At 32.4% G+C, this 25,974-nt stretch overlaps 1 protein-coding gene and 1 long non-coding RNA gene across 2 annotated transcripts; both read left to right on the top strand.

Moving 5' to 3' along the window:
* Positions 1 to 13,382: 13,382 nt before the first annotated feature.
* LOC105798072 (uncharacterized) lies at positions 13,383 to 24,563 on the top strand. The gene is made up of 3 exons (XR_008188601.1): positions 13,383 to 13,495; positions 17,450 to 21,295; positions 24,344 to 24,563. It is a non-coding gene; the product is annotated as an uncharacterized LOC105798072 (long non-coding RNA).
* LOC128032446 (uncharacterized) lies at positions 24,563 to 25,345 on the top strand. Its single transcript, XM_052620585.1, has 2 exons — positions 24,563 to 24,672; positions 24,750 to 25,345. Exons 1-2 carry the CDS (start codon positions 24,625 to 24,627, stop codon positions 25,242 to 25,244), a joined length of 543 nt encoding a protein of 180 aa, XP_052476545.1. The 5' UTR covers positions 24,563 to 24,624; the 3' UTR covers positions 25,245 to 25,345.
* Positions 25,346 to 25,974: the final 629 nt, after the last annotated feature.

Genomic DNA, 25,974 nt, shown 5'->3' with positions numbered 1-25,974 from the left:
ATATAACACGATAATCCGCAACAAATGTTGGACTTCGATATATTCAGTGGACAGAAAATATACAAGAATCACCATCTCGTCTCATACCAATCTCATATAGCGCGCACTATAACTTATCGACATGCCAATTGTACTCTTTCCTATGTTCATCGGATCAGAGTATTTCAATCAGTAATCAATACCATATCAATTCATTATTTCCATTATCAATTACAAGCATCAATATTATCCATCATTCTACAATCAAGTTTATATAATATACATTTAAAATATATTAAAATTATCCGAACGAACTTACCAGACTAAATTGCAGCAACGACAAAGTATAAGGGCTATTCTGTAATTTTCTCTTCCTCGATTTTCCACTCGTTCTTGATCTAAAATAATAATTTCATTTTGGTCCTTTTTGACTTTTTGACTAATTAGGACTAAATGAGCAAATAGCCCAAAAGTTAGTGGATTAATCATATCCACCACCGCTTGGACTTTTTTACCATGATTTAAATACCATTTTGGTCCTTTTACTATTTTAATCTATAGCGAGTAACTTTTACCTACTTTACAATTTAATCCTTTTACTTTCATTAAGTAACCAGTCGTCAAAATTACTAGACCAAACTTCAATTCACCTATAATACGACTTTGTAAATATTTAATAAAAATATTTATGGCATTAAATTACGAAAACGGGATCTTAATACCTCATTTTCAAAAATCACTTGACTTTTAAACTGAACCACTTATATTTATTTATTTCTTCAATTTATAAAAGTAAAATATTAACCTAAAACTCAATATAATATTATAATTAACTCAAAATATTAAATAATAATACAAACTTATTCTTCAAATTTGTGGTCCCGAAACCACTATTTCAGACAATACTGAAAAACGGGCTATTACATATTCTTTTGAAGAAGTTTCGTTATTGGCATAGCTATCTTTGAGAACCCATTCACAAAATGTCGATAATAGTCAGCTAAACCAATGAAACTACGGATTTCTAACACATTCCTCAGTGCTTTCCACTGAATAATTGCTTCAAGCTTTTTCAGATCTACTCGAATCCCGTCAACTGATATCACATGCCCAAGAAATACCACTTCAGACAACTAAAATTCACACTTACTATGCTTCTTGTACAACTAGTTTTCTCATAAAACTTGTAAAATGATACACAAAGGTTGTTCATGCTCAGCTTCTGATTTTGAATAGATCAAAATATCGTCAATAAAAACTACCATGAACTGATCAAGGTAGGGCTGAAAGATGCGGTTCATGAGATCCATAAATGTCGTCAAAGCATTTGTCAATCCAAAGGGCATTACCAAAAATTCGTAATGGCCATAGCGTGTTTGGAAAGAAGTTTTTGGTACATCACTATCTTTCACTTTCAACTAATAGTAACCCGATCTTAAATCAATCTTAGAAATGACTGAAGCTCCTTTCAGTTGATCAAACAAGTCATTGATACGAGGAAGGGGGTATCGATTCTTAATTTTCAACTTGTTTAATTGTAGGTAGTCTATACAAAGTCGCATTGAGACATTTTTCTTCTTAATGAATAAAATTGGATCTCCTTGGTGTGATATACTAGGGCATATAAAACCATGTTCCAACAAATCTTGCAAGGAAACTTTCAATCTCTTCAACTCTGTCTGCGCCATACGGTAAGAAGATAGGGATACCGAAGTTGTGCCAGGGAATACTTCGATTGTGAATTCAACCTCCCAATTAGGTGGTAATCCTAGTAATTCCTCGAGAAACACATTAAGGAATTCACAAACAGTTCAAATACTACTGATTTTACTATCCCCGATCTTCGAATTGATAAGATAAGCTAGAAAAGCTTCGCAACCATGTTTCAACAACTTATCAGCTTAAATCACCAAAATAACTCGAGTTGAACCACTCGTTTTAACACCTTTAACTTCTATAATCTCACCATTCGAATCTTGAACCAAAAATTTTTTCTTTCAACTATCAAGAACCACTCCGTGCTCGGTTAATCAGTCCATACCTAAAATTACATCAAAATCACCAAAAGGCATGATTAATAAATCTACTGGAAATGTCAAGTTTTGGATTTTTAGTGCACATTGCTTACAGACCTAATCAACTAACACTGTTTGACCCAATGAACTTGATATAGACATAGCTACTCTTGACATCTTAGATTTCATACTCCTAGATTGGACCAGATCAGTATTAACATACGAATGAGAATAACTAGGATCTATCAAGGTATAAACAGGTGTGGAAAATAACAGAAAAATACTTGCTACAACATCGGTAGCATCACCCTCATCACGTGTCCGCACCACATAAGCACAAGCCAGCACTCTGGCCTCAAGCTGATGAACAATTGTCTCGCTCCCTTTTCTTGATCCAGCCCTTAAAACTAATCCACCTCTACTCATCCCTCGACCCCTAACTATTAAGGAGGCTCTCTATGTAACATCAAATGTATCATTTTTATTCTTCGGACACTCACAAGCGAAATGCTCTAACGATCCACATCGAAAACAACCCTTTGTCAACTTCCAATATTTTCCCCAGTGCTTCTTTCCACAATGTTCACAGTTCGACAGCTTCGAGGTTTTATTTAGCCTTTTCAGACTGCCAATAGAAACTGTAGGTTGACGGTCTCATACTCTATTTGGTGTAACTGATCTTGCAACTATCTTCCTATGTTCCTGAGACTCTTTGATTCGTTTTGGTACTGAATACGAACTATGACTCCCGAAACATTTTCTCGTAACATTAAAAGGTTCAAATGCCTTCTTTAAACCTAGAGATTGTTTTACCATTTTTGCATGTTTCGACAAATCCACAAATTCTTTAATCTTCAGTGCAACTAACTGAGTTCTGAGTTTTAATTTCATATTGCATTCCACGTAGAAAAAATTTGCAGCTTACTTCTTCGGTAGGAACAAGTTCCATCGCATACTTTGCTAAGTCGCATATACTCTCGTTCATAATCTACCACAGATAAATCTCCTTGCTTCAACAAAAGAAACTCTTGTTTTCTATCTTCAAGATATAGTTACCTGACATACTTGTTCTAAAACTCTATTTGAAAGAACTTCCAATCTATAGCTTCTGCAGAGACGTGTCATGTAATAATTTGCCACCATTGTAATGGTCTATTTTCAGTGAAATCGAAACAGTGATTTCAAGACCACAAATCTGATGTCAAAAAATTTATTTTAATATAATTTTTTGGTCTAAAGCATGATAGTATAATTGCATAAATTTTTCGTTAAGAAATTTTACCGTTTGTATGCTCAATTTGTGAAAAAAGGACTAAATTGTGTAAAGTGTGAAAGTTGTGTTCTATTAGCTAAAGGTGTTAAATAGCTATAGAAATTTATAGTGGAGGTCTTTATATGGTAACTAGACCACTAAAGGTGATAGTGGATGTGCATGGCTTGGTAATTGTGTAATTTTTAAAGTTAGGTAAGGGTAAAATGGTAATTAGGTAATAAAAGCTAAATTAAATCAAATGAAACAAAATAGGCCATCATCTGTGTTTTCTTCCTCCAAAAATTACAACAAAGAGGAGTATTTTAAAAGCTTGAAAATTTTCAAAGAAAATTCCTTGCATGTAAGTGATTTCTGAGCTCGTTTTTGATGATTTTTATGTTTTCGGGATCGTTGTAGCTTAACCTAGCTAACTAGGGGACTAAATTGCAAAAATATTGAATAGTTTGAGATTTTCCATTGATGAAAATGCTAGCTTTTTGAAGTTTAATGGAAGAAAATGAATCCTTGTTGTTAGTTAAATAACTTTTGTAAAGAGATTTTTAATGGAATGGTCAATTAGGGGATAAATTGAGAAATGTAAAAATTGTGTGTTAAATGTGTGAAATTGTTAAATGTATGGGCTACTATATGCACATATAAAATTCGGCTAGGATTACATAGGGGTGAAATTGCATAAATTTCATTTTAGGAGCCTAGGGACTAAATTGTAAAGAAGTAAAAAATATAGGGGCAAAATGGTAATTTTTCCATAACATGAATTTTGGTTTGAATTCAATAGAATTATGCTTAAATTATTTAAATTTGACTATATAGATCAAGAAAAGCCACATTCGGATTTAAATCGAGGAAATGATAAAGTCGTGGACCAAACTACCATATTTCGCCGTACGAGTTTGAGGTAAGTTCGTGTAATTAAATTGTGTAGTTATATATTTTAATTGAAATATATGTATGCGGATTGTCATTAGGGTAAGTTCGTGTAATTAAATTGTGTAGTTATATACTTTAGTTGAAATTGTGTAATTTCATTGTATAATTATTGAATGCATAACTGATGAAGTATGAAGAATACCGAGCCCCGTTTGAACCTTAGAAATTCGTAGGATACAAATGACATGTCATTAGGGTTACCAATTTTGGTTGAGATCCTGTATGTGTTGCGAACTCACCACAACTTGTATGAGCTTACCGATTTGCAGCTCGTGACAGCTTACCGATTCTCAGCTCGTATGATGATACCTATTTATGCCATGGTTGTATGTATATTGATGTGTGCGTAGGATGATACCAATTTGGTTGAGAAATATGGCTTGGAAAATGACCTATTTTTGTCTACACGGGTAGAGACACGGGCGTATGTCTCAACTGTGTGTGACATACGGCCAGGTGACACGGTCGTGTGTCCCCTGTAACTTCCTTAGAAATCAAGTCAGTAGCTTCACACGGCCTAGCACACGGACGTGTGGCTTGGCTGTGTGGCACAAGTCAGTATACCCTTCAGTTTTCACACGTATTAGCACACGGCTTGGCACACGAGTGTGTAAGGCCATTTCGAATGGTACACGGCCTGACACATGGGCTCGGACACAGCCCTGTATCCCCATTTTGAATGACCACACGGTTTGAGACATGGGCATGTCTCTTAGCCATGTGAGACACACGGCCTAGCCACACAGGCATGTGTCCCCTGCACTTTGAAAAATTGCAATGTTTTTCTAAAAATTTCTTGAGTACTCGGTTTAGTCCCGAACCACTTTTAATGTCTATTTTAGGCCTCGAGGGATCCTAATTAGGACTATATGAATGTTTATGAATGGTTTTTGAATTGAATGAGAAATGTACATGAAATGTTTGATTGATTGAGCTATAAGTTCGGTAATGCTTCGTAACCCTATTCTGACACAGGTTATGGGTGTTACAACCATGTATAGTCTTCCCCTTGTAGTAGTGAAATAGAACAAATAAAACTCTCTCGGGAAGTGTATTCTAGATGTTGAAGAACTCGAGTTGCTGATTCCAACCAAATTTCAACCGATGACAGATCAACTCCTGTTAACCCAACAATTTCGGTTGCACCATACCTTCTCCATTCTTTAATGGGAGCTCGTTTAACCGCAGGTGTGGGCATCGGAGGAGGAGTAACTCCCACTATTCTCTGAAGAGCGTCAACAATAGTACGTAGTATACTCATATTACCATGTCCTTCGTTAGTGCTTTTATTAGCACTTGGCTATTGAACACCATCAGACTGAACACTCGGTGTTACCGGTTCAGTTCCATCTAATCCCTCAGTAGAATCATCACCCGTGTGGATCTCTTGATCAACCACATTATTAGATTCATTCAACATCTTTTAACTATAAAGCAGAAACAATTATAATCAGCATCCAAATCCAGAATCAGACTTGACTCGACTTTGGCATATACTTCTAGTTCTAGACTCAATTTCAAGCTCGATTTAGTTTGAGAATCGGCTAAACCTATAGCTCTGATATCACTAAATACAATACCCTAAACTTGTAACCATTACCAGATTAGGGTTATAGGACATTACTAATCAAATCGTAACAATTACTAAACTTAGAACCAATCAATCAATTTGATTTACAACAATTAACCCAATATATAGTCAAGGCAAAAACATAGCTACAAACCCTAATTCGAGCATACGAGATCACAATTATAAGTTTAGAATATTCAGGGACCAAATTGAAATTAATTAAGAAGTTTTAAAGAAAAATAAAAATATTTTGAAACAAGGGTCACATAGTCGTGTGGTCAGGCCGTGTGATAGGATCCAAATCGTTTGGCTCAGAACATGGTCGTGTACGTAGGCCATGTAACTCTCTGTTTCTGTGTGGACCAACCAGCACTGAAAATAAATAAGACATGATCGTGTGGATAGGCCGTGTGTGACAGTTCGTGTCCCGAGCCGTGTGCAGCATAATTAACCCCTGAAACAAGCAATTTCATACCCCAATCCTTGTACCACAAGTCATACCATGTCTAAATGAATCCTAGGTTCAAAATCGCATTCAAATCATTAATTTCATGCCACAATTTCAACCATCCTAAGCCTAACCAATATGTCATTCAAAGGCACCTAAATCAAAGACCATTCAATTAAATAACCTAACTAAGAAAATACATGATCTTAACCAACCATTTGCATTCAAACATCAATCAAAATGTCCAAATATGTATATACTTACATCAAGTTACTAATTCATTAAAATCACCATTATAGATGACATTTACATATACATCACAAAACACTTATACACAAGCATTCACTTTAAGATCAAAATCATTCCAAAAGTCTACATGACAACATCCATTGCAAATAACCTTCATTAGATTCATCTATAGACAAAAAGATCAAAACTCAAAACATTATCATCCTAAGTACATGCCAAGACACAAAAAGAAAACATCACCAACTTTGAGTTCGGGACTGCAGTTGGATGCTGAGTCATAAATCAAAAATAGGTACCTAACTTGCACACAAAAGAATGAATAAAATAATGAATAAATTCTTTAACTCAAAGAACTACAATTACACTTAATAGTCATAATTTCATAATCCATGTCAAGTAATGTTTAGATCTATTTAATCTACCATAAAACACAACATGAGCATTCCATACACATTTCATAATAAACCTCATTTGCCAGTCTTTACCAATGAATTAATTATACATTACCAATATGGACAATCTGATGTTGGCACCCTGTTCCTAACGGATAAACCGTAACAAAGTTTTGCACCCAGTGCTAGTCGGATAAACTGACGATAGGTGTGCCCTGCACTAGTAAGATAAACCGATAATTTTTTGTGCCCAGCGCTAGCCGGATAAACTGACAATATCAAATGTGTGCCCAGCACTAGTTAGATAAACTAACAATATCAAATGTGTGCCCAGTGCTAGTCGGATAAACCGACGATATCAAATGTGTGCCCAGCACTATTTGGATAAACCTACAATATCAAATATGTGTCCATCACTAGTCGAATTAATAACACTCTAGAATAACGTATTTTTATGTATTAATTATGTATTTATTCTGAGTATGATCCTGATAATTTGAGCTATTTATGATCTTTTATCTCATAGGGACTAAATTTGAGGCAAAAGCGTGAATTTAGAGATAAAATGGGCTAATGTGCGACACAAGGAAAAGTTGGTGCCAAAAGTGAAAGCATGGAGGACACAAGGTTTGAAATGCAAAAAGAAGAGATTTTATTCTATTAAACTCTATTTTAATTATATTAGGATAATTAATATTGAGATAATTATTAATGATTATTTTTAGGATTTTATTTTATCTTTATTTATCTTCAATTAAATGTATTTATCTTTTAGGAATTTAAGTAGGATTATACTATCTCCCATAGCACTATAAATAGGGGGTGAAGTGACTCAAAAGAGGATCTCATCTTTTTCCTATAAACACTCTCTCCCCAAAAGTCTAGGCTTTTGTTCTTCTCATATTTCTTTTCAATAAAATCTTTATTTTTATTTTATTTATTTTCTTTTCTACCACAACCATGAGCCACTAAACCCATCTAGCCGAAGGTTGTCGAAAATCTCCAAAAGGGTTCTTGAGGCTTAGAATTCGTACTTAGCCTTCTCAACGAGTATTCATCGTTTCTTCGCACTACGGGGCTAACGCTTCCGTCCATGTCTCTTAAGAAGTAAGCTTTTCAACGTATGCAAAGGCGGCCGCTTTGTATGTTTTGAGAATGTTGCACAGTCGGTTCGTTAGCTTACTGCGTTAGAGGTTGGCGAGCCCAAGAGACAAAATGGCGTGGGATTCACCATTGAGAAGCGTTAATCTAGCATAAGACGATCCCACAAAAGCGATTGTTGGCTAGAGTCAGGTTCCACCAAATCGTAAGTCTAAATCATTGGAGCTGGTGGTCATAGGCGTCCTCTTCCACTATAAATGGCTTATTCGGTTTGGGAAGGATTATCTAAAAGCCGAGGATTGAACCCAAGGCGGAACGAGACAACTGGAGGCTGGAATCTCCCATAAGAATTTCCTTTCTCTCAATTCTATTTTTAATTTCTCTAATTTTCGATTCAATATTCTTAAATTTGTTTTTATTTTATTTTTCGTTTCCAAATCGAAACATTTAATTCTGTTTTTTTTAGGCACGCAAGTTTTCTTGGGCAAGATTCTGCCTAGGATTTCACGGGACAAGATATTTTGCAAGTCCAGTCCCTGAGGATTTGACCCTACTTCCCTTTTACTATTCTTTTTCATTATTTATTAGGGTAGGATATTTTTGGTGCTTTCAACGACCGCATCACGGATAAATCGACAACATCAAATGTGTGCCCAGCACTAGTCGGATAAATCGACAATTACATACGTAATTTCATAATTCACGTTTCCTCATTTCATAATTCAAGCATTTACATATATATAACTAAGATATCAAAGTAACAATTAAATTATTAAAAATAATAAATAGAGTTCGAGTTCAAGGACTACGAACTTACCTTCGTAGCAGCTACCAATATTCGATGATGATTATTCAATAGTCTTTCCCTTCCCACGATTATCAACCAATTTACTTGTTTCTCGATCTAATTATAGCAATTCAACTCAATTAATCTCAACCGAAATCTTTAACAATGTAATTTATATAATCAACTCATTAATACTATTTTACATATTAACATTAAACTCCTACTTTTATACACATTAGTCCCAAAAATTGATACTTCCAATTTAACATGAACTTACCCCATCCATGCTTAATCAAATTTTCCTAGAGTCCCTATAGAACTTCCTATTTCTCAATTGAACCCCTAATTTCAATTTTTTTAATTTAGTCCCTAATGCATAATTTCATGAATTGACTCTACAAGGTAGTCTCATTTAACTTTCAACCTTAAAATCTATCAAAACAACACCAAAAACTTAAATTTCTCTATAATGGCAACTTCCATAATTTCAACAATTCTAAAAATTTCAACATGGGCAAGCTAACTTATGATCTTAAGTTCTAAAAACATAAAATTTATGTAAAAAGGACCAAAGTATACCAACCAATTTGAGCTTTAAAGGTTAAAGATCAATGGCCGAAATATGCTTCTTCTCCTTTCCAAGTTCGGCATGCAAAGAAAATGAAGTTTAAAATTTATTTCTCTTCCCCACTAAGTTATTTGTTTCCTATATTTTATTATTTCATTTTCACTTTTATTTTAACATGATTTACTAGCTTAAATGTTATAATCATCCACTATCAACAACTTATATAAATAATGGTCTATTCATTTAATAAGTCCCTTACTCTAGTCTCACAATGTAATTTAATATTAATTACTATTTTATCACTTACTTAATTTAGTTCATGTACTTAAATTAAAGCCCTATTTCCACAAAATTATCAAACTGAATTCTAATTCACTTTCAAGATAACTCTGTAAATATTCACTAAAGATATGTACGAGTCTGGTTTACCGAAACGGGGTCTTGAAACTATACTTTTCGACACCACTGACTTTTGGGTCATTACAACGGAAATGTCATTTCATAATTAAAATAAGTTATATTATTCAAGGATATTTTAATCTTTTAATTTTAACAAAAACCAAGAAAAATATGCATACAATGAAATCTAAACCACACCAATTAAATTAGTAAAACATTAAATTCACCCCACAACCTTGTATCCGAGTCCAAACATCAATAACCAATAAAGGCGATCCTCACCTAGCAGAATTTTGTGAAAGATGAGAAGATGATTATTAAAGCTCCATGAACCACCCTCTATCGTCCAAATCAGAATAAGAACCGGTTATCCCCAAATCCGAGATGGGATGCAAAATATTAGGTATAGTAGTGCACATAGGAAGCAAGCAGTTAGGCAGAGGAGTGAAGTGCCTCCCATCCCGCTTCCTCCTCATCTTCAAGATTCAATGCAGCCAATCCGTCTTCCACAACACATAACACCCGACAAAACGTGGTATAGAAGCAAACCTAAAATCTCTTAATTGAAGTGATTGGTTTTGGTCTGAATATTTTTATAAAAATTTAGTCACTATAGAAAATATTCATGAAAATGTGGGCCACAGCAATTAATTAGGCAGATGTATGATTTCATTAACGCCCAAAAAAGTAATTCAAATTCCAAAGATGACAAGTCTGTTGTTTCTTTATTCCAAGAAAATACAAATTGTGCAATGTTATAAATATTTTTGACAACTTGTGGGCAGAGTCCCGCCCACTAGTCTCTATTTTTTAATTACCAAATGCAATTGGCTGCTCATGATTTATATTTTTCCTACTTTTTTGACCCTAACAAAATAACAATTCCATATATATATATATATATATATATATATATATATATATATATATATTAAATTCTGCTGATCTAATTCTTAGTATTTTAATTTCATTTTTATTATATTTTTGAATTTTAAAATTTTCATATTCGATAATTATTAAATTTATTAAGTTTTGTTATTATATGTGTAATGTCATCTTATTTTTTATTTCCAATATTACTCACTAAAAATTCAATTAATGGATTAATGGTTGTCATTTGTAACAAGACTGAAACTTTGAAGTTTGAAAAATATATGGACTTAATGATAAATCCTTATCATATGGTTATTTTGGGCTATATTTTACTTACATTTGCTTAGTTTCTTAAGTATTCTTATATGTTTTCGATTCATTTTAGTTTATTTAACCTTTTATGTTTCTATTGTAAATGTAATGTATTTCATTCTTTTATAAGTATTTGCAGTGCTTTTCGTGCATTTAATTTCAATAAAATATTTTTTATAATATTTATAGGTAAATATTGGTTTGTAAAAAGTTATCAATACATGGAACCATGTGATTAAATACACTAAGCTTGAAGTTGATCCAAGATGATGAGTGATAGTCCAATGCTCAAAGTTTCAAAATTTGTAATTTGGACACATTCAAAATCTCTATCCCCAACACTTAGTGTTCCGATCATATCTCAGGGTCCAACACTTCGTTTTGGATTACTTTATATCGTCAGAAAGAGAATTTGAAGCTCTATCCAAACATTAAAACATCAATTCCAAAATGCATCAAGAAAAAAAATCTAAAAGTAAAGAGAAAGTTACAAGTTTTACATTGATGGAAAATTTTGACGTATTTTCGTATTAGGACCATGTCTCTTAATAAACTTAAAGTTTGGTGCTGAAATTTCTACAATAAATGTACATATGCAAATCTTCAATCAACTATTTTGACTTTTCCTAACTGAAGCCATTATTTTGGACAAAAGAAGTAATCAAGTAGCATGTGGAAAATGATTCCAAAATATAATAAAGAAATGGGCCAATAAGTTATTACTATCAAAATCTATTCATTTTCATTTAGTTCTTCCTAAACCTTTATAAATAGCCTTTAGTTTTTAGAATGGAAGGCATCTTGGATTCAAGATCAAGATAATTTTCTTGTTAGAGTTTATTTTATGTTCATTTTTCTTCATTATGCTTGTAAAAATCTTATGTTCCTTTTAGAAAAAAAATCTTATGTTATTCATTTTATATTTCTCCCTTATTTCAAAATTAAGTAAAAATATTTGTTTTAGCATAATATTTGTAATATTGTAATGTAACGATCCAAAAATCAACGGTGACAAGAAATGCGATTTTGGGACCCTGTTTTCATAAATTGGACCCGTAAATGTTTCTAGTAAATATTTATGAAGTTATATTAGAAGTAAATTAAATTTTGATTAGGTAATTTTGTCAAATTAGTGATAAATTAGGGCTCATGGACTAAATCGTAAAAGTGTCAAAAATTCAAATTTTAAGAAATCTCTAATCAGGATTTAAAATAAGGGCCCTTAATAGCAACCATACCACCATGGATATTTTTGTGGACAGTGGTGAGTTGGTGGACATCATAAAATTTCTAAAGTTAAGAAATTAAAATAAAATTTAAAGAATAAAAAAAAAGGTGATGTTGGAAAGAAAGAGAAATCAATATCTCTTATTTCTTTCAATAAGTGACAGATAGGGTTTGAAATATTCAAAGCTTCAATTGGTTAGTTCAATTTAGTCTTTTTTTCTTGTAATTTTTATGTTTTTGGAATTTTAGGAGCTTAAGTTAGCTGACCCATGTAGTATTTTTCGGTACTGTTAAAGATTGAGGATGTTGCCATTGATTAATAGTTGAAGCTTTTGGTGTTAATTTGATAGATTTAAAGTTTAGAGTTAAAAAAGATGACTAAATTGTAAACTCAATTGATTATTTTGTTCAATAGAGACTAAAATGAGAAAAGTTTAAATTTTATGGTAGAAATGAGAAATAGGAGGTTCAATTAGGATTAGAGTGAAATCGGCATGAAAATTTGAGGCTAAATTTGAAAGTTATGATAGTCCCGGTTTTAGGGACTAAATTGAATAAAATAAAAAAGTTGCTTAAATTAACAATTGAATGTGAAATTGTTTGTGTATTGATGATTTGGTATAATTGTGTTAATCTGTAGCTAACGTAGACCCAAATTCCTCGAAAAAGAAAGGAAAAGACAAAGTCGTCGACAAATAGCTCAGAGTTTACAGTTTGTGTTTCTATAATCTCAACTATCTCAATTGTTGCATTTATGAATTGCATTGTACGGTAATTTCTTAAGGTGAGTTATAATTGATTCAATGAGATGAATTGAATTGATATGAATTCGTTGTATGTGAAAAGGACTGAAATTGAATAGATTCAAAAATATTATTTGAAATATGGAATTTGTAACAACCCAATTTTGACCCTAATCGGACAAAGTGGTTTCGAGACCACGAATCCGAGTCTAAAAATATTTTAATATTATTTTCTGTGTTAAATATGTGTGAAATTATATATGTGAAAGTTTCGTGAAATAATTTTATGTTGTATGCTTAATTTGAGAAAATGACTAAATTAAGTAAAGTGAAAATTTGAGGTTAAATATAAAAGTGCTTAATTGTTTTGTCTTTATAAATTGGAGGTTCTATGTGGCAATTAAGTCATTTTCCAAGTTAGTGGACGGCATTAGGTGATGTATATGGTTTTCTTATATTATTAAAATAATATATATGTTATAATAAGGTATAATATATTATTATGTGATAAAAAAGAAAAAGAAAAAGAAAGGAAGCCACTATCATATCATCTTCTCCACTGTCGAAACTGGAGAAAGAAGAAAAGAGAAAAGCTTGGCTAAGGTTCGGCCATTGGGAGTTAGATTAAGGTTAGTCTTTTGTTCGGTTTTTGATAATTTTTACGTTTTTGATATCGTTGCTTTGTGTTCTTTAAAACCCATGTTTCAATTTTGTGAATTGATGATGATTTTGTGCTTTGCCATTGATGAGTGCTTGAGCTTTTTGATAGTTGTTGATGAAAAATGAAAGATATGTTAAAGATTAATATGCTTTGTGTTGAAGTTTTTGGTGATTTTGAGTAATTATGGCTAAATTACAAAAATAAATTTTTGAAGGACTCAAAGGTGAAATAAATGAAATGTATGGACTTATATGGGTACTAGGAAGATTCGGCCCTTAAGGAGTGTGGCCAAATTTTGTATATTTTGTGTTTTGTGGAATAAGGACTAAATTGTGAAAGTGCGAAATATTAGGGGTAAAAATGTAATTTGCCCATTTATGCTTTATTAGACTAAATTGAATGAAAATATGTTAAAATGAGATTTATTTGAATATGTTAAGATCAAGAAAACAAGAAATGGGATTTAGATCGGGAAAATCGAAAGTAGTTGAGTAGCCGATCAATTAGTCGACGACATCCAAGTAAGTTTATAAGCAATTAGATATTAAAATTTCTGAATAAATGTTAGTTATATATGCTGAAATGGAAATATGATAAATATATATATAGCTGAATGTATTTTAGTTCGGAAAGTAGAAATAGACATGAATGTGATTTATCAATATTTAGCACTAAGTGTGCAGTATGGAATAGCTACGGCTATATGAATGGCACTAAGTGTGTAAAATTAAAATGATGATGTTGAATAATAGGCACTAAGTGTGCGAATTATAATAATGATGTTGAATAACGGGCACTAAGTGTGCGATACCGAGAGTAATTTGGTTAGCACTAATTGTGCAACTTCATTACGGCATCGGCACCGATATGTGATCCCATGTAAGACCATATCTGGGATATGGCATTGGCGTCCTACCAGGTGTACGAGATATCCCGAACATCCCTAATATTACAAGTAAGGTGTGTCTATGATCACTTGATTGTTATGTGCCAAGATATAATATGCTTTGGTGTAAATGTATATAAATGAAAGTGAACACAAATAATTATTGAATGAGTGAAACTGACCTTAAAACAGTTGTGGGCAGCAGCACTAGTATAACTTTGAAAAATCACCAAAAATAGTAGAAATTGAATTAAAGTCTGGGTGAGATATGAAATTAAAGATTAATGAGTCTATTTTTCTATAAAAGAAACAGAGTAAGCAAAAGAAGTGTGAATTATGAGATATTTGAATTTTGGTGAAACACGGTCAGAATGAGTTTCAGAATCCCCTGTTCCAACTTTGAAAAATCAGTAAACATTGTACAAAAATAATTATGGAGTATAATTTATATGTTTGAAATCCTTAATATGTCTATTTTCAAGTGAAATAAACGAGAACATCATATGAATTTTGTATGAGGAGAAAATTGATTCGTTGTGAAGAAGTGTCAGAACTGTTGGACAGCAAAACAGGGGTAAATTGAATGAATAAACTGTACTAATTGGCTAAACCAAAAATTCTGGAAATTTTATGGTAAGAAGTTATATGAGTCTAGTTTCAGGTAAAATTTATGGAACTTAATTTGGATCCCTGTAGCTCCAGATAAAAATAAATTAGCGTCTATGACGCAGAAAGATAGCTTGCTGGAAATTAAGCAAACCTTAAAATTTATGTGTGATTAAATTTATATTACAGTGAAATCATATGAGAAAATTTATAGATCTTAATTTGGAGCTCTGTAGCTCCGGATGAATATGATTTAGTGACTCTGACTCAAATAGAGAGCTTTAAATTTTAATATAAGTGAATAGTGAAATTATGTATAATACTATTTAAGCATGTTTTATACGTAAAGGATGTGGAATGGAGAGGAGGAGGAGGACAATAAAATGTATGAAATTAATTATTTGAAGTTATATAAGCTAGTGCCGAATGTAATATTGTGATTTGATTATATTTCGAGAATGATTTAAATTAGATGTGAATTATGTGAAAGACTGATTTTGTAAGTTCAGGCTTTATGCCTAGCAGGCTTTGTGCCTAGCAGGCTTTGTGCCGGTGAATTATATCAGGCTTTATGCCTAGCAGGCTTTGTGCCGGTGAATTATATCAGACTTTATGTCTAGCAGGCTTTGTGCCGGTGAAATGTATCGGGCTTGGTGCCTAGCAGGCTTTATGCCGGTGTTATATACAAGGCTCTATGCTCTATAAATCTTATGTGAGCAATAGTAAAAGCAAATAAATGTGTTAAGAAAGCTAAATTATTCGGTACATGATTTGGCAGGGAGTAAGACCATGAGTGGTTTATGAATTAAAACATGTTGGTAAGCCCGATACATGAATAAATGTTGTGCTTATCCCTACTTATAATGCTTATGTTATATGTATATTTGGTGAACATATTTGGTATACATACTTAGGCTTTGGCCAAGTAGTTACATAGACCATGCCACGTTAAATTTATAAGTTATGCATTGATATGGTTTGTTATGTGATTAGCCCCAAAAAGAGTTATGTTTAAATACACTAGCTCGCGACTATGGTTGAATGATTTGTTTATATCTTGTGTGATGTTCATAGAAAATGAGTGTGGAAAGTTAATGAAAAGTAAGTTCATATGGCTGAACTTTTATGATTAATCGTTAATGTGGGAATGGTATAATGTATCAATTAGTATAATGTTGTTGAATTATAATTATGGTAAAAATAAGAATAAAATGAGATTGTTTGTTCAAATTAATGGACACGCAGGATTGAGTACATATGTACGGCAATCGGTGATGAATTGATTGGATAAGTCCATGGTGGATCCATGGCAAAATGTGAAAAGTAAGTATGGTGTTTCAATAAAGAACACCATCTTGAGTTATAACATTGTGAAAAAAAATTCAAGCAAATTGTGACACCGCATTTGATGTACTCAAGTCCGTAATCGATCCTTAATTTAAAAAGTATCTGAAAGTGCAATTGAAGTTAAATGTTGGATTATAAGTTGACATGTGATATTGAGCTCGATTGAGTAAATCCATTATTTGATAGTGTGGTTAGCAGAAAATGTTGCATTATATATATATAATGTGAAGAGTTATAAAAGCATGTTAATAATTTTGAAAGTTTTAAATTTGAATGAAATTTTGTAACTCGGTTTAATAGGTTTACATGTGTAAGTGTTTACCCTATTCCGGCGTTGGATACGGGTAAGGGGTGTTACAGAATTGTACTAATGTTACGATGAGTTATGTTGTTATATATGGGAATTATTGATTGGTTGATTAAGATTATTATATTGAAATTGAAAATTGGTTTAAAATGAATGTGAGAAATTTGTTACCCTATTAATTGTTCGAGTAGGGTTGGGTATAATTGGCATGTCATAGGATAGAAAGAGTTTAGGGTTACACGACTACGTGTCGAGGAGTGTTGGGCACTCCATTTGTTGGTTATACCGGCCAGTGCTGGGCACATCTATCTGTCGGTTATACCGACCAGTGTAAGGCGCAACTTATTATTCTCGGATTTATCCGATAGGCACTGGGTGCCAAATTGGTGTGTTGGTTGGATCCACGTATTCATCCGAGTCCAAATCAGGTTAATAGGGAAGTTAAAATGAAAATCAAAATAATGATTCGTGAAATGAGTAGAAATAATTATGGTTATGTTCTTTGAATTAATGATATGGAAAAATTGAGATGAAATGTGATACCTAATAATTGATATTTTCAAATGGAATATGAAATGGAAATTTTTTGCCTTATACTAGTGACTTTTGTTAGATTTGGATTATGAGAACAAGAAATGGTAAAATCTGACATGATAATTTGCATATCATCATTTATTCTTAACTTGTGCATTGAATGATTTATATTATGATTTAATGTTCGGATTATAGAAATACCACTAAGTTATACTCAACGTACGATTTTTTTTCATGCATAGGTTAGGTTCTTTTGGTTCGATCATCAACTTCAGCATCCAGCGACAATCTCGGACTTAAGTGTTGATGATGTTTTTAGTTTGGTCATGACATGTACCTAAGAGGGTTATATGGTTGTATATGTTATGCTTTGGATTAATTTGGTATTTTGAATGTTATGTGAATATGTGTATATATAAATGTTGGTAATGATCTTTGTAGTTGATAACCTTGTTGAATTATTTAGGTATGTATGTTTAATTGCTTGTATGGTGATTAGGTAATATGTCTTGAAATAGGCTTAGTAAAATGAATAGTATGCATATGCTAAGTTTGAAAGAATATGGTAAGGTTTGGTATATGTTTGTGTGGTTGACATTAATGCCATCTTAAGATTGTTTTGAATGATTAAATGATGTGTGTCATGTTGATTGTATTGTGGCACTTGATGGTATAAGCATACTTTCGTACCTATAATGCATTTTGATTGATGAAATTTGGTAATTGGGATTGATGTGATTTTGGTGAACAAATTGGTATGAAACTTTGGTATGTTTATACATAAAGGGTTAGTGATGAATTGTTGAATTGATGTACTAATTGTGGCATATTGGTTAGGCACTTAATATGGTTGTTATAAGTGGTGTTTTGGAGCATGTTTTGATGCTTTTGATTAGGTTGAGAGTTAGTTTAAGGCTTGTGGCTTAAGTGAATTAGGGATTATAAAACTTGTTTTGGAAGGTTTCTTTAAGTACCCACAATCTAACACACGACCGTGTGCCATACATGGGCATATGGCACGGCTGTGTGGTCTATATATTTTGGGTGATAATTGGTGCATACGGTCACAGTCTCTCACACGGTCCAGCCACACGACCGTGTGAATGTTTGTAAGATTTTACAATTAAGTACACACATGGTCTCAGTTTGTTACACGACCTAACGACACGGCCGTGTGACTTTATATTACACGATCTTACTTCTTTCACACGATTGGGCTACACAGCTGTGTGTTTCAACCCCACACGACCTCAGCCTTTCACACGGTAAGGGGACATAACCGTGTGACCCCTGTTTACAAAATTTTCCTATTTTTCTATAATTGTTTCAAATTGATCCCTGATTGATGTCAAGTGAATTTAAAGCTTTCATAAGCTCAATTTAAACCCAAAATTGTTTGTAATGCATGTTATAATCAATCATAGGTGATAAATTGATATTGAATTGAAATTTTGAACTATGAATTGCATGTAAATGCTCCGTATTTGTTTGTAGAACCTTATCGCTCGAGTCCGGTGGTCGGACTGGGTGTAGGGTGTTACATGTAAACTCTAATCAACTTTTCTATTGACTGACCTTGGACTCCTAAGATTTTATTGCTTGAACATTTTTGCAAACATTGAAAGTGTTTGTCAAGGTTTTTTTTGTAGCGACCTGGTTTTCAGTGGTCTCGAAAAATGCAATTTAAGGACCCCATTTCAATAAATCGAGTTCGTAAATAGTAAATAGGTATACTTATGAAACTATTATATTGATTATATTTGAAGAAGTGATTGGATCAAACAAGATTATTTTTCAAGGATTTTAATGTGATCGACTTACTTTATATATTGAGATATGCTATCACAAAAGATATGGACCGACTTTATAAAGATTTATTTAAATCTCTTGTATCCTAAGTATAATTGGTTTGATGAGATTTGGAAAGATAATTCTAGATTGAAGTTTGCTTAGTGAAGCTAAGTTTTTGCTCTAAATGTGGAAGCCTTATTCAATATTGATACAAGTTTTTATTGTTGAGAAAATTATGTGAGCAATGCCTCATGCAATGCCACCAACAGTGCCCACTACACTTGGTATTGCGCAAATTACAAAACTTGCCTTATAGAGTTGTCAATCTTTTCAACCAAATCTCTTGGGTAATGAATTAGATGATTTAGTGGACGTACGTTGGCCCATATTTGAAGATCCATAGTGTGGAGCAACAAATCTTTGAAGATTGGATTGAATCAAATCGGATTAAGCAATCAGATTCTGGTTTAATGAGATTAGGTCAGATAACTTGAAACATATCTTGAGAATTCTCGACTTATCTTGAACTTTATGGAGATTCTCAACGTTGATTGTGCTGCTATTTTTGTAAGAATTTTTTTATTGTAATTTATTTTCATCTTAGAAAACCTTATACTCTTATATATTAGAGGCTTGTGTAAGTTAAAAGGTGCAGATAGTTTTAACACTTATCTATTCATTAGGAATTTATCTTTTGAGAGTACATTCTTGTAAATAAACAGGTGAGCCACTTGATTTAATGTCCAATTTTTCAGGGGGAAAACTTAGAGGAGAGTAATCTAGATCTTTTAAGTACAAAAGTGAGGCTCCTAAACTGATGTATGTTAAGACTTAAATCACTTGTATGAAGTTGAAAGATAGTGGATCATCTCTCTAAATAAAGCCTCACAAACAAAAGGAAACCAAACTGTGTAAACAATTAGGGTGCGTTTGTTTGCTGTAAAATGGTTTTCGGAAAACATTTTACACCATTTCCGGTGTTTGTTTGGGGGAAATGAATTCCTTTAGGAAAACATTTTCCAAACACGGTAAAATCAAACCCATTCCTCCGGAAATTGTCTTACGGATTCAAAATTGGTAAGACATTTTCCATTCTTCTCTAAGCAAACATTTTCCATTCTCTTCTAAGCAGCAGACATTTTCCATTCCTCAAAGCTTCCACCTCTCCTCATCTCTGCCTCGCCATTTCTGTCTCTCAGCTTCATCTTCCTTCTCCATATTTCTGCTCCATAGATCTGTCGGTGAGTCACCCAAAAGCTTCAAGTTTTTTATGAAATTGGTGGTTTTTTGTTGGATTTTCCAGAAATCGGAAAAAGGATGAAAACTCATCCTCTTCTTCCCTACACCACTCGACCCCCAATTCTTCACTAAAGGTAAGCTTTCCCTTTTAATTTTCTTGCTATTTTCTCTATAAAAATCTCAACATTTCTACCTTCAAAGCTTCAATTAGTAGATGCGATTGACCCGATTCATTTCTTATCTCTTATCATTTTTTATTTGTTTATTCCTTATTTGTTCATTTGTTTATTTCTTGTTGTGTAATTTTAGGGTTGCTGAATTTCTTAAACGAATTAAGCTTAATACTCTAATGTTCACTTCTTTTTCGTATAGTTAATGATTATCATCATTTACGTTACCGTGGATTTTAGAAACCCCATAACTATTCTTACTATTGTTGTATTGTGTTTCCATTGTCGATTTTATTATCTACACTTAAAGGCATTCATGGCTGTCAGTTAACTTGCTTGGGGCGTTTTTGAACTTTCATATAGGATAGTAATCGTGTACTTAATAAGCATGCAGCAGATTAGTAGCGTCCCATGTGGAGATTTTAGCTTCACTAGTGGTGCACTAAATAATCCTTTTTTTTTTGTCATGGAGACAATAGATTCTTTTATGTTAAGCATACTAGCAAATAGCGTATTCCATTGCAATTCCTCCTAGGCTCCTGCTAATGAATGATATGGATGTTTGAGTTATGATTTAATTTTCTTGCTATTTTCTCTATAAAAATCTCAACATTTCTACCTTCAAAGCTTCAGTTTTTAGCTAAGGTTTTTTTTTTAGCGATAAACTATTTTTTTGCTAATGCTGTTGGAATGGTATATAGGTTGTTAATTTAAAATGCTTTAAATAATGACAATTCAATGCAGTATTATTTGTTTAGTTATTTCAAGGATATCATACTTTTTTGCAGGGCTATTGAGCGCCCAATTTTTTCAACACTTACAGGACTATTGTGTGATCTGTATTCACTTATTCCTCCTCTTCTAGTTGCAACACATAAGAAACTCAAGGTATGTAGATGTTTTTGTAGTTTATGATATTCTGAATGCCGTGGGTCTTATTTACTGGATTAAATTGTTAATGCTTTTAGTCCTTTGCATTATAATTGATTCCATGGTTTAGTTTTAGCATTGAGTTAATGGATTAAAAGGAAGTATTGATGTGATTATCCTTTGTAGTTTAACATGGGGGATGATGTGTTGTCTTTTGGTGACTTGAATGTTTATGGAAGTTGAGTTCTTCTAGTAATGAGTTTGAGAGCTTTGATGGAGGTAATAAAGGGAAAGCTGGTGGTTTTTATGGTGTTGAAGATTGGGGTGAAACTGGTGGCATTGATCCCTTGCCTTCTGATTATGGATTAGGCTCAGGAGTTGCAATGGGCAAGCACTAGGTTTAAAGGCAATTAGGATTTTATTGATGTGCATGTATAAGTTTTTTAGCTAATGTCTGGTTCATCACTTTTTGCTGCAGTGATATGAAGCATGTGCATGATCATAAACATAGTCCAGCTTGGAGGATTTTTCATTTTTTGCTTATTATAATAGTTATTTCATTCATATGAAATCTTTATCTGTTTTCGCTGTGTAAAAATTCACGATTTTAACTCTTCTTTCTCTGCTTTTGAGCTGCTTCATGTTACATCATTGTTGCCTGTTTAAAATTGGTTTTGATGTATATATATTAGTGTTGAACTGTCAGGTGGGTGGGTTTTTATATCATATTTTAAATAGAAGAGGTAAGTTTTAAAAAAAATTATACATTTGATTAAACAAGATAAAAGAGGCAAGTTAATATATTTTTTTAAGTTTATAGCGTATTTGATATACTATATTTTTTAAATTTATTGTGTAATAAAATATTTTTCAAAAATATTTTAAGTTAATATCTAAATTAGATTTGAACACAAATTTATGCCATTTTTTGGTTAAACTAAGCCTATCAATTGGGGCTAACATTTATGTCAAATGGTGTAAAATGTTTTCCGGAAAGCATAAAGTTTTTGTTTAAAAATGTCAAATAGAGAGACTTTATGCTTGAGATTTTGGACTCATTTTCATATGCCAATTGTTTGTGAAATGAGTTGGTAACATGCTGAACATGTTTAAGAGCATGTAGGAGACCATTAGCATATCTTGAAATTCTATTTGTTTGAGTTACTCCATCAACAAATTTTGCGTCTTTCATCCAAATCCTCAAATTTGCACCTAATAATATATTGATTTTTAAATGAATTCCATTCAAATTTCCCATTCAAATTCTTGATTAAATATATAATGAGGGATTAATTAATTAATTATATAGGAAAGATAACCTAATAATATATAACAAATTCTTGCACCAATCAAACTCATGATTCAACACATTAGTTACAATTCTTTCACAATTTCCTACAAGAAAACTCATTTTCATGCTTTCATTTTAAGTGGTACTTTCAAAAAATTATTATGCAATTATAATTAGCTTGATATGTATGTATGCACTTTTAGTCATGGTAACTTTATGTGATCTTATGAAAATCTTGCATCTTTTTGCAGTGATCATATATTTGTGTGGCATTATTTTGTGTAGATGGATTGTAATCAACATCAAACTACAATTGTCGGAGTCGTGGCTTTAGTTTTAGCTTTTGGGGCTCTTTGGATTAAAAAATTAGAAACTAGGAAGGAAATTTCTTCTCGCCCTCGTGTGAATCGAGATTATGAAAGAGAAAATTATATTAATAGTATTTTATATAGTGGTAACCAGCATTGTATTGATTTGATAAGGATGAGGCCGATCGCCTTTTTTAATTTGTGTGATATTCTTATTAGGAATCATTTATTACAATCAACTAAATCTGTGAATATTAGGGAGCAAGTAATTATATTTTTACATATAATTGGTCATAATGTAAGGTTTCGAGTGATTGGAACTAGATATTATAGATCAACTGAGACAGTTCACCGTTACTTTAGGGTTGTATTGAGAGCTATTTTGAAATTGTATAGACTAGTTATTAGATTACCTGATGAGCCAACTCCTAGTGAAATTAGAAACAATCCAAGGTTTTATCCTTATTTTAAAGATTGTATTGGAGCATTAGATGAAACTCATATTCGTGCATCCGTTCCACTTAGCATGCAAGGAAGATTTCGTAGCCGTAAAGGGGGGACGACACAAAATGTATTGGCTGCCATTACATTTGATTTGAAATTTTCCTATGTTCTAGCTGGTTGGGAAGGTAGTGCATATGATTCTCGTATTTTAAGTGATGCACTTTCACGTCCAGGAGGATTAAGAATTCTGGAAGGTAATATTTATCATAAAATAGCAAATAGTTCTAATAAGCTCATAATTTATTAGTATTAATTATGTATTGTAAAATTGTAGGTAAATATTATCTTGCTGATGCTGGATATGGCATCTGAAATGGATGTATTACCCCATGTCATGGTGTCCGATATCATTTAAAAGAGTTTGGTGCTGAAGGGCATGAAAATGCAAAGGAACTCTTTAATCTTCGTCATTCATCATTACGAATCACTGTTGAACGTGTTTTGGGATTTTGAAGAAACTGCTTGTGTATTAGATCTTTGAACCATTTTGGAATTTTCAAACTCAAGTAGATATAGTTTTGGCTTGTTGTATCATTCATAATCATATAATGGGAGTTGATCCTAGTGATTTACTTAATCAAGGATTATCTGAGGCGTCTGAGTCGATTTGATAATACCAACTCTCACGAGCGAGAAGAAAGACAAGAAGCAAGAGAATGGTCTGCTAAGAGAGATGAAATTGCACAAACTATGTGGACTGATTATATGGCTAGAAATATTTAGGTTTAGGGCTTAGGGTTGTTGTTTCTATGTTATGTATGTTTTAGTATTAAAATTTTTTAATGTAGTTTTTGTAAATGTTGGTTGGATAATGATATTGAAATTTTAGTTTGTTGGATTTTGATATATGTCTTGAATTTGTTAGATATTGATTATGTTTTAAGCTTGTTGGATATTGAATTTATTATTATGTTTTAAGCTTGTTGGATATTGAAATGATTGACAATGACAATTATTTTGTAGAATGGGTAAGGGCAACAAAGAATGGACCTCCAAGCAATTCAGGTGGACAAAATCGATGGAACATGTTTTCCTTGAAATTCTAGCAGAGGAGGCTCGAAAAGGAAATAAACCTTCTAATACTTTCAAAGCAGTTTCTATTAATCGAGTTGTCGACGCCATTTCTGAAAGATTCCAAGTCCAATGCGATCTGAAGCATGTGGAAAATCATTTGAGGACGAGAAAAACCGTTGGCGATTATATGCAAAATTTGAGGTGAAAGTGGTTTTGGATGGGATGATAACATGAAAATGATCACATGTGATAGAGCGACATATGATGCAGCAGTGATGGTAATATATATATATATATGTTAAGTATATTTCAATTTTTTTTACTTGTTATTCTAATTGTGTATGATATCCAACAGGCACACAAGAAGTATGAACCATTTTTGAATAAAAGCATTGATCATTATGATGAAATGACTTTGGTTGTTGGCAAAGATATGGCAACAGGGAGTTTTGCCAGAACATTTGCTGACATAGATTTGGATGATGGTAATGAAGATTCAATGCCTGTAGACTGCGACAATGAAGAGGCTGAAGAGGTAAGAACAAATGTATCTTCATCTGGCACATCCAAACGTAAAAGAAAAAGTGTTCAAGAAAGTGTCGTTGAAGAACAAATTAAATTTGTGGGTGAACAACTTGGCAAAATTGCTAATGCTTTGGAACAATTTACTGCCGATAAGACATCACAGCTTTACGAACAAGTGATGTCGATGGAGGAAAAAGGATTTGATGATGACTTCTTGTGTTCTGTGTTTGATTATCTAGTGAGTCATGAATCCGAGGCCAAAGCTTTTTTAGTTAAAAGTAAGAAGCATAACAAAATTTGGCTTCAAAAATTTTCTCAAGGTTGAAGATTTGATACTTTTATGTGGTGTAATATTATGCACTTGGACAATGTTGTTACTATGTGGTGAACCATTAATTATGTATTTGGATAATATTATTATTTCTACTACTCATTGTGGTTTCGAAGCAATTTATAATTATTCAATACTTGTTTTTTTAACACAATTACAAATAATTTATTTGATATTAGTTTTTTCAATTTATAACAATTAATATTGTAGCTTAATAATTGAGTATTATTATAATTAAATCATTGCAATATATGTAAAAATAATTTATTAATATATATTAATAAATATGTATTAATATATGTAAAATATATGTAAAAACAACTTTTCCGGATAATATTTTCAGGAAATCTACCAAACAGCAGAAAATATTTTCCAGTAAATTATTTTACAAAAAAGTAAAACATTTTCCAGAAATCATTTTATGGAAAACATTTTACCAGCCAAACAAACAGACCCTTATATTATGTTCATCTTTGTTCTTTAACAATCCCTAAAGCAGTTGTTCTTTAACAATCCCTAAAGCAGTTGGCACTACTCATAGCACTGCTCAAATATTCTTAACTTTGTTTTGCAATTAAGGACTATAGGTTCCAACATACCAAAAAGAAAAGAAAAAAAAAAGCTGCGTTTGCTCCACAATTGGACCATACTTAACAAAGGTTTGAGGGGGAAAAAACTATAACGAAGACAATTTTAGCAAGAAAAAAGAAAAAAGCCTATCAGC

This window comes from Gossypium raimondii, chromosome 9 (assembly GCF_025698545.1).
Source record: "Gossypium raimondii isolate GPD5lz chromosome 9, ASM2569854v1, whole genome shotgun sequence".
In the NCBI taxonomy this organism is placed as follows: domain Eukaryota; kingdom Viridiplantae; phylum Streptophyta; class Magnoliopsida; order Malvales; family Malvaceae; genus Gossypium; species Gossypium raimondii.
This window is presented reverse-complemented; position numbering and strand designations above follow the sequence as displayed.